The 11640-nt window shown below is 47.5% G+C and overlaps 1 protein-coding gene across 4 annotated transcripts; it reads right to left on the reverse strand.

Annotated features, from left to right (window-relative positions):
- Positions 1–8753: 8753 nt before the first annotated feature.
- APOC2 (apolipoprotein C2) lies at positions 8754–10606 on the reverse strand. 4 transcript variants are annotated; one of them, XM_056796373.1, is made up of 4 exons: positions 10461–10606; positions 9804–9881; positions 9256–9409; positions 8754–8956 (listed from the first exon to the last, which is right to left on the reverse strand). In XM_056796373.1, the coding sequence occupies exons 1-4, from the start codon at positions 10486–10488 to the stop codon at positions 8866–8868; spliced, it is 351 nt and encodes a 116-aa protein (XP_056652351.1). In that variant the 5' UTR covers positions 10489–10606; the 3' UTR covers positions 8754–8865. The 4 variants fall into 4 exon arrangements, with proteins under 4 accessions (XP_056652351.1, XP_007491646.2, XP_056652352.1 ...); XM_007491584.3 differs by having other exon boundaries at positions 9256–9412; XM_056796374.1 differs by having other exon boundaries at positions 9256–9412; positions 9804–9937; positions 10461–10542.
- Positions 10607–11640: the final 1034 nt, after the last annotated feature.

An 11640-nucleotide genomic window follows, 5' to 3' on the forward strand; every position in this document is an offset into this window, starting at 1 on the left:
AGATGGAGTATTTTGTTCAACAAACAGCAAGAAAGCCATTCACTGGATGGTGGAGAATGTGAAGGTTGGGTGTAAGATTTAAGAAAATTGGAAAGGAAAGCAGCTGGATAGCTCAGTGGATTGAGAGTCAGGCCCAGAGAGGAGAGGTCTTGGGTTCCAATCTGACCTCAGACACTTCTTTTTTTTTTTTTAACTTAATGAGTTTATTTAGAATATTTTTCCATAGTTACATGAATCATGCTATTTCCCTCCCCTCCTCCCACCCCGCTCCCATAGCCAAGGAGCAATTCCATTGGGTTTTACATGTGTCATTGATCAAACCTATTTCCATATTATTGATGTTTGCACCAGGGTGATCATTTAGAGCTCAGACACTTCTTAGCTGTGTGACCCTAGACAAGTCACTTAACCCCCATTGCCCAGCCCTTATCACTCTTCTGCCTTGGAACCAATACATAGTATTGATACTAAGGTGGAAGGTAAGGATTTTAAACAAACAAACTAGAAAGGTAGAGGAAGGGAGCAGGTTGTGAAGGACTTTCCCCCACTCTAAACTCTTACCTTCTGTGTTAGAATAAATACTATGTTTTGATTCTAAAGCAGAAGAGCAGTAAAAGCTAGAAAATAGGGGTTAAGTGACTTGCCCAGGGTCACCCATCTAGTGTGTAATTAGAATTTTCTCCCCAGGGACTCTCCCAGAATCTCAGTTATATATCTATGTTACCTAACTAAGGTAGGGAAGATATAAGTTTTGTGAGCCTCCACCCTCACTCTCTGCTCCGGAGAAATGTGGCTGTGGTAGTTGGGTGAGAGCCAGGCAGGAGAATTTTACTCACGTGGCTTTACTCAGGCTTTTACTTTTGTTCTTGTATTTCTTCTACTTCAGTGATTATTAATAAATCTTATAAAATGTAATACTTGGAGTTATTAGATATTAATTTAAATCTTATACTAAGAAGTGACTGAGGTCAGATTTAAACCCCAGAACTCCTAATTTGGGTCTGGCTTTTTATCCATCGAGTCACTTAGCTGGCTTTCTTTTTCTTCTTCTTTCCTTCTTTCTCTATTTCCTATTCTTCCTTCCTTCTTTTCTCTTCCTCCCTCCCTCCCTCCCTCCCTCCCTCCCTCCCTTCCTTCCTTCCTTCCTTCCTTCCTTCCTTCCTTCCTTCCTTCCTTCCTTCCTTCCTTCCTTCCTTCCTTCCTTCCTTCCTTCCTTCTGTCTTAGTATTAATTCAAAGACAGAAGAGTGGCAAGGGCTAGGCAGTTGGGATTAAGTGACTTGGCCAGAGTCACATAGCTAGGAAACATCTGAGGCTACATTTGAACCCAGATCCTCCGAACTATAGGCCCTGCTCTCTATCCATTATGTTACCTAGCTGCCCCTATAAAAGATTTCAAAGTCCTTCTATATTTGATCTTGGAAATAATAGGAAACCATTGATGTTTATTAATTGGAGAGTATTGTGCAGATGTGACCTTTAGAAAGAACACTTTGATCAACAACCCAATCGCCATAGAAAGGCTGAGTTACTTGCTCAGGGAAATAGTATTAATAAGTATCTGAAGGAGAATTTGAACTCAGGTCTTCCTGACTTCACGTCCAAGACCCCACCTACTGTCACCTAGCTGCTGTTGTACGGGTGTGGTGGATATTATTTCCCTTATTCCTGTCATACCCTATTCAAGAAAAGTTAACAAAACTTTTAACTTTTTTTAAGTTTTGTTCATTTTTTTTCCAAGATTACACATCAGTACAATTTTCATTATTTTTATTTTTAAAAAATTTCTATTAAATGCATATTTCCACATTCATCATATCATGTGAAAAAGGACAAATATCAGGGCTGCTATGTGATTCAGAGAACAGAATACCAGTCCCCGAGTTGGGAGGACCTGGGATCAAATCTAACCTGCTGCACTTTCTAGCTATATAACCCTAGGCAAGTCACTTAACCCCAATTGCCTAGTCCTTATTGCTTTTCTGCCTTAGGACTGATACTTGTATCAATTCTAAGACAGACTGTAAAGGTTTACAAAAAAAAAAGATACATATTGCTTATACTAGAGAATAATTCATGGAAGAAATAAAGTGAAGAATGACATGCTTCAATCTACATTCAGCAAGCCTCCATATGTTCCTTCTGTGGTGGTGGATAGCCCTTTTTTTTTTCCTTTAAACCCTTACCTTCTGTCTTGGAATCAATACTGTGTATTGGTTCCAAAGCAGAAGAGGGGTAAGGACTAGGCAATAGGGGTTAAAGGACTTGCCCAGGGTTGCACAGCTGGGAAGTATCTGAGATCAGATTTGAACCCAGGACCTCCCATGGATTTTTGATTTTTTTTGTTTGAGATTGTATTTTTATAAATAAACTGTAACATTTTAAAAAGAGTGGTTGCCTTAAACTGTGACTGCGGAAATATGGTTTCAAGACATTGTCTTGAGTTAAATCAAATATAAAGTGGTCGCCAGGGAAAAATTCCCAAATATGAAATATACCCAAGTCAGCTGGGTTTTTATGGAGATTTTAATTAATAAAAATAAGGAATTAATGAGAGAGAGAGAGAGAGTAAGAGGAAACAATGAGAAAAGGTCTAGGCCAGCCTAGATCCAAGCCCTAAGAGAGAGATCAGTCAGTCTTTAATCCACTCACTACAAGATTTGTCCCAAGCAAGATTCTAGTGTTCAGAGAGAGACCCTCCAGTTTAGCTCAGGAAGCTCCACTTCAGCTTCCAAGGCTGCATTTTCTTCTCAGAGGCCTTCTGATTCTCCTTTTAAAGAAAATTTTCTCCCATGTCACCTCCCCTAAGTTCTCAAATCTACCAATCATAGCAGACATTTTCACAGGACTGACCATTTTTAATTCACACCTTCTTTAGTTCTCAACTTCTCTGGGTAGACTAAAACTTCTGAGTAAGTTCACACCTCTTTGCCCCTTGCAAGTTTGCAAGTTGCCTGGCCTTTATAGGTACTTAGCACCTTTTTGTATTAGATCTAAAAATAGACTTAGCTTAAGGTTTTTTAGCTTTACTTTAAGTATGGGTTAAGTACTTTTCATTGTTCAGTAAAGAGTTTACAACTTTATCTTCCCCTAAAGTATGCTTAAGTATGGGTGGAGTAGAGTTCTCACATTCCTGATCAAGTACCTTCATTGTTTAAAATGGGGAATGGTCTTAACCAAATCTTCTGAAGTAGGGTCTGAGAATTTTTAAGATTCACAAGTCTGAGAGATTTTAAGATTCACAATCTCTAGGCCTGGCTCTCAATCCACTGAGACAACCAACTGCCCCCTGGATAGCCTTTTTCATGAGTCCTTTGGAGCATTGCTGATAATGGTTAAGTCATTTACAGTTGGTCATCACATATCATTGTTGTTACTGGGTACAACCTTCTCCTGGTTCTACTCACTTCATTTTTCATCACTTCATAGGAGTCTTTCTAGGTTTTTTGTGTGATCATATTGTTCATAATTTCTTCTGGTGAAATAGATTTCCTTTATAATCAGTCTGAGATCAGAATTGTTACCCCTGCTTTTTAAACTTTGGCTAAAGAGTAGTAGATTCTGTTCCAGCCCTTTACTTTTACTCTGTGTGTGTTCCTCTGCTTTAAATGTGGCATATTGTGAGATAATGGCTTTTAATCTACTCTGCTTATCTCTTCCATTTCCTGGGAGAGTTCATATCTGCAGTTGATTACTGCATATTTCCCTCCATCTTATTTTCCCCATTTAGTCTACTCTTTCCTTCCTTTCTACCTTTCCCTGTTCACAAATATTTTTGTTTCTGACTACAGACTCCCCAAATTCTCCCTCCCTTTTCTTATTTCCTGCTCCCTTTCTTACTTAGGATGAGTTTCTATAACCAACTGCAAGTGGATGTTATTCCTATCTTTCAACAATTCTGATGAAAGTTTCAAGAATTGCCTGCCCTCCCCCATCTCATCTTCCCCTCCACTGTATTGATTCTTACTTGCCTCCTCCTGTAAGATAATTTCCCCTCATTTTTTCTCTCCTTTTCACTTTCCCCAGTGTATTCCTCTTTCTTATCCCTTGATTTTCTTTTGCTTTTTCTGAGGGATATCATCCCATCATAGTCAATTTATTCTCTGCTCTCTGTCCATGTATAATTTAGGTTCACTGTCTCAATAGTGATAAAGTTCTTGAGTATCTTCCATACCTTAAGTATCCTAAGTAATTTAGATACCTTGAGTATTTCAAATATCACTGATATCTTAAGTATCTTGTCACATATTGTCAACTTGAAAAAACACAGAACTACTAACATAGTCATAAAAACCAAGTCTTTAATATATATGGGACACTATCACAGAGCCAAATGCCAAAAACTGGGACAGGATCCCTGGGAGGGCCACTGGATGATTCTCCAAAGAACAATAGAACCTGGGGATGTTTTATACGCTTTGGGGAACTCAGGACATCAAACCTACACTGACAGATTGCAAGCAGGCTTGGAAAAGAGGCCATAGCCAGAGGCTGGGGTATCAAGGCATAGTGGTCTGGGACTTCCCCTCCGGGGAGTTCTCAGGGGACAAGGGCAGAATTGGCGTCTTCAGATTTCAAGTTGACAATATATAGTAAAGCAATCAGTTTAACCCTATTGTTTCCCTTGATTACCTTAAGTTTCTAAAGTACTTTAAGTAACTCATGTATCCTACATATCTTAAGTGTCCTGGTGCTTTTACTTTTAAAGAGGCTCCTTGGAAGAGAAATGCTTTACTTTTAACTTCCTCCAATTTTTTTGACATTCTGTTATTACATTTTACAAATGAGTAAACGGAGGCTCACAATAGTTTCCTTTCGGTCATTAGGGCAGCAAATGTCAGAATCCGGATTCGATCTCACTCTGAACCCAAGGCGCAAGCTGCAGCACAGGAAAGCCAAAGGACTTTGGAGCGCAGGGATCAGGAAAGCAAAGTAGGTTTCTCCGCGGGGTCCCCCTTCTGGCTATCTCGGGAAAGTCCTCTTTGGAATCAGTTTTCTGGTCACGTGTAGGGACCGGCAGGGAACCGGCTCTGGCCAGACAAACAGTCCCTCTTCATTCTGGGTAGGAGCACCCTGCCGCCCCGCAGCCCTCCATCTGCGCATGCTCTACCCAGTCAGCGTCCTTGGAGCCAGGGCGAGACAGATTGGTCAGTACCATGACCAATCAGAGGAAAGACTTGGAAGGCGGTGTTCCCTCCACCCCCTGCTCCCTCCTAAATTCTTGGCCAGTCGGCGAGGGTCCAGGGCCGCAGGGACCAATCAGCGGAGAGGGGCGTGGCCTCCAGTCCTTGCTCAGAAATTCTGTTAAAGGTCTTTTGATGCGGAGAGGGAGATGGAGGGGGATGGGGGAAATTTAGACTGGGGGCATTTCGAATTCCTTCTCCCTCCCCCTCTCTCTGGGTCCCTCTCCAAGAATCCTTTACTCTATTTGGGGACTCTTTTCTTCCCATCCGTAAAATCAGGGGGTCGTACTGAGGTTCTGCTCAGGAATCTTGTGTGGCTCCCCAATTCCCGCAAGCTTCCCTCCGGAATCTTTCCCCCATCCCTTTCTCTCTTTCACCTTTCCCTGAAACCCTCCTCTTCTCCACAGAGATATCAGCTTTAGAGCCGAGAAAACAGTTCTTCACATGGAGAATATGAACTTGCTCTTAAGAATTCGCTTACTGTAGCTCAATGGAATTGGTTTCCTTGGTAATCCTCTGTATGTACTTAAAAGACAAGAGGCAAGCTCAGCAAGAGAGTGAAAGATGCCCATTATACCAAGATAGGAACCCGTGGTCTGGATGGGATCCCAGAGGCCATCTCCTCATTTTATATGTAATAAGTTTAAAGTTTGCAAAGCCCCTTAAAACATCTCAAAAATAGTCTCATCCTCACAACACTCCCCAGAGGCAGATGATATCACTGTCCCCATTTTACAGATCAGGAGACCCAGGCACTTAACCGACCTTAAGTAACTTGCCTAGAGTCACATAGCTAGTGTGTGTCTTTGGCTGGATTCAAATTCGTCCCTACTCCAGATCCAGCCCTCTAGCCACTGTGCCACCTAGCTACCCTTGATCAGGAAACTGAGGCCCAAGGACCTTGTGGCTTGACCCACGTCCCCCAGGTTCTCCTTTGACTCCAGAATCAGTGCTCATTCCACTGCCTTCCCTCTTTCCATCCTCTTGCTCTTCCCCTTTTTGCTGCATTCCACCCTCCTCTTCCAGGAAGCTCTCCTGGTCCCACCCTACATATTAATTGACATGTTTCATATAGACATCAATGTGCACTCATTTGTGTTTGGGATAGAATCTTAAATCCTTGAAGGCAGAACTTTCTCAGTTGTGCCTTTGTCTCCCCAGGACATAGCTTGTTGACAGATTTACTGAGGAGTTATGCAAGTTCCTTCACCCTTAGCCTGTGAGCTCCTTGAGAGCAGGGCTGTACCCCACTTTTTTTGGATCCCCAGCCCTCGCCCCAGTGCCTGGCACAGAGCGGGTTGTCTGCCTGAATGTAGAGTCCTGTACAAGTTTAATGGTCACAAGTCTGAGCCTCTTTTCCGAAGAAAAGGCAGCAATGGACTTAAATGCTCACTGAGGGCTCCTGATGTTTTCCTTTTCTCTTCCTTCATAGCAGAGGGTGCAAAGAGGATATGGAATAGGGAGACTCCCAGTTTTAGATCAGCAAACTAGTGGAGAAGATTTCTTTGCATCCTTTTCTCTAGCCTGGCTGCTTCCTCCTGGCTTCTTTTGGGTTCCAGGGCAGATCTCACCTCCTCCAGGAAGCCCTTAATTCTAGCACCTTCCCTCAGACTGGAGAATGCTTCCAATTTATCCAGCCTCTGGCTTGTTTGTTTGTCTCTTTAGATCATGAGCCCCTTGAGGGCAGGGACTGTCTTTTGCACTTTTTTTTTTGTATCATCAGCACTTAGAGCCATTGCCTGGCACCCAGCTGGTGCTTAATAGATGCTTACTGCCCGATCTGATGACAGAATGACAGCCCTGAGAAGAGACGCCAAAGCACAGGCTAAAGGAGAGAAGTAGGGCTGGCTGGCAGTCCCCATACCCGAGCCCCCATCCATCAAGTAGATCAGGGCTCTGAAGCAGCTGGGTAACAGATCCAGATATCTGGGGTCCTGGTGTGGGAGAGCTCTGGGGAGATCTGGGCTTCTGGGTCCCTGAGGAGGAGGGGCCTGGGGACTAGATGCCTGAGCCTGGGTAGGGAGGAGGGGGCTGAGATCTTAGCTTTCTGAATTCTGGGGCACGAGGGACTCCTGGGGCTTGGGAAGGGACAGAGCCAGGCAGGAAGCTGCCTGGGGTGTTTACTTTGGCCACAGGACAGGGGGCTGGCCGAGAGAGGACACAAGAAAGATTTATTGTTCATCCTGCAAAATCCCCACCCCCTTCTCAGGCTGGGAACTTGGGGACCTTCCGAGTACACACTCAGATCTCCCTCCTGGGGCCCCCTGCCCTTCGCAGAACCACACTGCTCTGTCCTCCTAGAGAGGGGAGGCCACAGCCCAACCCCCTCTCTCTTCCAAGTAGAGCAGCCCCCCTGCTGGGATTTCTAGGGGAGAGGCTGGAGATTAATGTTAAAAGGATTAGAAAGAGAGAAATCTGGCTTCAGTTTGCAGAGGATGTGGAAAGCAGCCTCCAGGAAGCCCACCCCTTCCAGGGAGTCAGTAATCCTGTCCCCCCAGTGAGGTCTAAACCAGGCACCCAAAGAATCCTATCCCCAGCAAAACCCATTTAGGGAGTCAGGAATCCTGTCCCCCCAGCAGGGTCCAAATCAGGCACCCAAAGGGTCCTACCCCTGGCAGACCCAGAAATCCCATCTCCCAGCACTTTCCAAGTGAGGGCCCCAGGAACGTGTTGATCCAGAAACTTCCCCTTTGGGAATCTGCACCCCAACCACAACATTTCCTCTCAGGGCACCCCTGCCCCCCAGGAGCCCATTCAATTGACCAGTCTCTAGTCCCTTAGTTTCCACTTCAGCTAAGAACCTAGAGAACCTCCCCTCCCATCTCCTATCTCCATTAGGTGTCTGGGCCTCCTGTTCTGAGTTCTAGTGTCTAGTCTTCTCCAGGAAGCCTTGTCAGATCCCTCCAAATGCAAGGGTTCTCTTCCTTTTCAAATTTCCCCAATGAGGCTCTCCATCTGCTTCTTTCCTGCCCCTCTAATGTGTATCCACCTTCCTTCCCTCATTCTTTCCTACCAGGAAACCAGGCAGCTCCTCTTCCAGACTGGGCCTCCCCAGCATTCCACCTCGGAGCCCAGGAGCCCCTGCGCTCACTCTTTTCGGGTCCGGCTGTGATTTTATCATCGTGAGGAGTTCCCAGTGAAATGGGAAGGTTTGGGATCCAGTTGGTGTTCTCTGCTATTTGCTACCCATAGAGATGGAGCAGGCCCTCAAACTCTCTGGATCTGCTTCCCAACCTTGTCCCTCTCAGTTCTAGATCAATGGTTGTGAAATTCTCTTCCCTTCTGGTGTGTAACCAGAACCTTCACTAGCTGCCTAGAGCACAGAGACATTTTAAAGGACCTGCCCAGGCTCACAGAGTCAGAAGCCTCTCTCCACTGGCAGGAGATGCTTAATGAAGCACATTCAGTGAACGTGAGACGGGGCCCTACCTCCTCTGGCATCCCTCGGCCAGACCTTCACGCTGCTCCAGGACTCGGTGATCTGAAGCCCCTGGCCCACCCAGATGAAGGACAGTCTGGCTCTCCCAGCCCCTTGGTACCCATCCCCACCCCCCAGAAGAAGCCACTGGAGTCTCTTTTGTAGACAGTTTTATTAGGGGAAAGTTTGGGAGTGATGCCTCAGGCTGGAGCTACCTGGGTTGGGGGAAAGACAGAGGAGAGCAGTGGGACCCAGCATCGGTTCTTCACTGGTCCCCCTTGAGCAGGTGAATGATCTGATCTGTCAGAATCCCAGTGTATGTGGTCATGGCCTCGGAGCCTTTGTTATAGGCATGCCTGTGGGGAAGAGAGGGACGAGGCTGAGGGAGGAGAATGCTGAGGGCCCTCACAGCTACTTGGACCTGTGGCCTCTATGCCCAAGTTTCTGAAGGAAGAAGAGCCTAGGGAGGAGGGGAAGATTTGGGGCCCAGAAGGCTGGATTACCTCCAAAAGGGGAGGGACACGGGGGGGGGGGGGGGGGCTGGGACTGGGATGCCTCTGTCCCTGGGTGGCTAAAAGCCCTGTTGGCAAAAGGCCAGAGATGGCATCTCAAGGGATGTCTGATGTCTGTTGGGCTGGCTGAGGGAAGTGCTTACCTGATATTCTGATCCATTGCAGGTATCTGCACTTTCTCATAGATTTGATGGGCTTTCGCTTTGGCAGACTCCCAGTAGCCATAGAGTTGGCTCTGGAACTTACTCAGCATGGTAGGGCTTTCTTCCCGTCGAAATCGGGGCCTGGCAGCCTGGGCTGCTGGGAGGAAAGACCGAGGAGAGACGGCAGTGGGGCTGTGGCCTAATGGCATCAGGCCACCAGGTCAAAGGAGAATTGGACAGAAAACCAGGGCTGGGAATCGGCAGGGAATGAGGAACGATGGGGGAAGTTGAGTAAGGAGACAGGCTAGGGACGAAGGGAGAATTAGAGGAAGGGAAGAACTGGGCCACCGGAGACCTGGAGAGATGAAGGACAGTTGGGGAGAGAGTCCATTCAGCAGAGAATTTGGGGCAGAGAGAAAATGGAGAATGTAGAGAATTAGGGCCAACGGAGGCGGGGGGGGGGGGGGGGGGTGGGTCCAGAGAGCTGAGCGTGCTCCATCCCACACTGAGCCAGCCCATCCTCAGCTCCTAAAGCCATCCCTACTCACCTGAGCCCAGCAGCAGCACCAGCAGCAGGCAGAAGGTAAGGACTGGGAGGCTCTTGGCACCCATGATGGCAGGAAGAACTGGCCAAATTAGTGGAAGGAGTGAGATTTGAGGAAGTGTCCGGGACCCTCTTACCCTGGAATCGATTCATTCCCGAAGGAGCATTTTCTCCCATCTCTCTCCTGGGTCCCTCCCATTCCTGGTTTCTCCCTGGCATTTCCCACTTCTCTCCCTGGGGCCCCTTCTGCCCCCTCTCCCCCACCCCCCTTTTGCCACATCTCCCATCAGGCTCCCTTTTCTTCTCAATCTCCTTCCCCTGGATTAAAGAGCTCTTCATTGGCTTCCCAGCACCCACCAGACCCCTTTCCTCCTTCGGTAAAGGGAAGGAGTTGGCTTTGGCTTTCCCTAAAGTCACTTCTGGCGTTGATGCTCTTTGTTCTATGGCTTGCCCTCCTAGGCCCATGCCAAATAAGAGGCTATTGAATTAACCGATTATCCAGAAGGCCCAGCCCAGAATGGGCCAGTTTCCCTCTTTAGTCCTTGGTTTCCTCATCTGTAAAACTGGAGGGACTTAGACTCCATAGGTCAGACCGTTCCAGCCTGGAGATCTAGAATCCCATCCTCCTCTGCCCAACCCAAGGCAACCCAACAGGCCTCACCTGAAGCCCCAGATGTGTGTCTGCTCATCAGCCCAGTACAAGGGTCAGTCCCTTTATAGGTAGCCAGCCTCCTGTTCCCCCCTCCCTACCACCCCCAAGAATGGCTCAAAGTCCAGGCCAACACAACAGAGCTTTGTCGGAGTTGGGGGCGGGAATGGAAGACCCAAATTAGGACAACTCAGGGGGACCTTCTCATTCCTGGGAATGCACTCAAGAGGAGGAGCTACTGGGGCCACTGAAGGACCAGGATTCCCAGGTCTCAGAGGGGCTGGCTGGCTGGACTAGGGGACTGGACGCCGGAGCTCTTTCAAGGATCCTGTGGGCCAGAAACTTGTCCTGTTCCCTAAACCCCCACAACTTACCCAGGGCCCTCCCTGAGATTGCTTCTCCCCCTCTTCCAGAGTCCACCTGACTCCTCAGGGATTTGGGGCTGGAGGGAGACCCTAGAGATGCCCATCCATTTCTGGATGGATATTCTAGAGCTGGGCTAGCACTGCCCAACTCCTTAGACTTCTGTCCATTAATTCGATAGGGTGGGGTGGCCAACCAAACCTGAAGAGGAGGCTCATGGGAGGAAACAAAGAGAGTAGACTTTATTGTGGACACTGGGCAGGAGGGAGGGAGGACTGATTGTCTTACAGATAGTTAACAGTTGGTTATTGAATGTCCTAGCTGTGAAGGCTCTTTGACAGCCATGTTTTAGAGCACAGAACCAAGAATATCCGGGCAAAAAGGACGCTTGAGGAACGGAGAATGTTAAAACTGGAAGGGGCACAGCTGGGAGGTCATGTAGAACCGAATATCAGAACGAGGAAGGGTCTTAGAACAGACAATGTCAGAGCTGGGAGGGAGCTTAGAACAAAGAACTCCCCAATGTGTCTCCCAATCACTGGATAGTGGAGGGAGCCGGAGCCCAGAGAGGGGAAGTTGTTGGTTCCAATCTGGCGGCGTCTGGAGATCATGGCACGTTGTGGTCTCTTGCTCCTTGGCCCGGGCTCTAAGGATTTCCACAGAACCTCGAGGGGCAGAGCCTTTGGACTTTCTGCCGTGATGTGTGGAGCCAGTTCTGGGCTCGGAGGGCCAGGCCATTGACATGGTCTTCATAATAAGTCTGCAGATAGCCTCGCACAGGTCCGGGTGTCCTGGGGGGGGGGGGGTGAGGAGGTCATGGCAGGGCTCA

The sequence above is a fragment of the Monodelphis domestica genome, chromosome 4, assembly GCF_027887165.1.
Source record: "Monodelphis domestica isolate mMonDom1 chromosome 4, mMonDom1.pri, whole genome shotgun sequence".
NCBI classification, from domain to species: Eukaryota; Metazoa; Chordata; class Mammalia; order Didelphimorphia; family Didelphidae; genus Monodelphis; species Monodelphis domestica.

What these genes read in the sequence shown, in the direction of transcription:
- APOC2 (XM_007491584.3), bottom strand. Translation starts at nt 10,488, where the DNA reads ATGAGCAGACACACATCTGGGGCTTCAG. An exon ending in ACACACATCTGGGGCTTCAG is followed by an intron (nt 9,882 to 10,460) that starts GTGAGGCCTGTT and finishes TAATTTGGCCAG; the next exon opens with TTCTTCCTGCCATCATGGGT. An exon ending in GCAATGGATCAGAATATCAG is followed by an intron (nt 8,957 to 9,255) that starts GTAAGCACTTCC and finishes TCTTCCCCACAG; the next exon opens with GCATGCCTATAACAAAGGCT.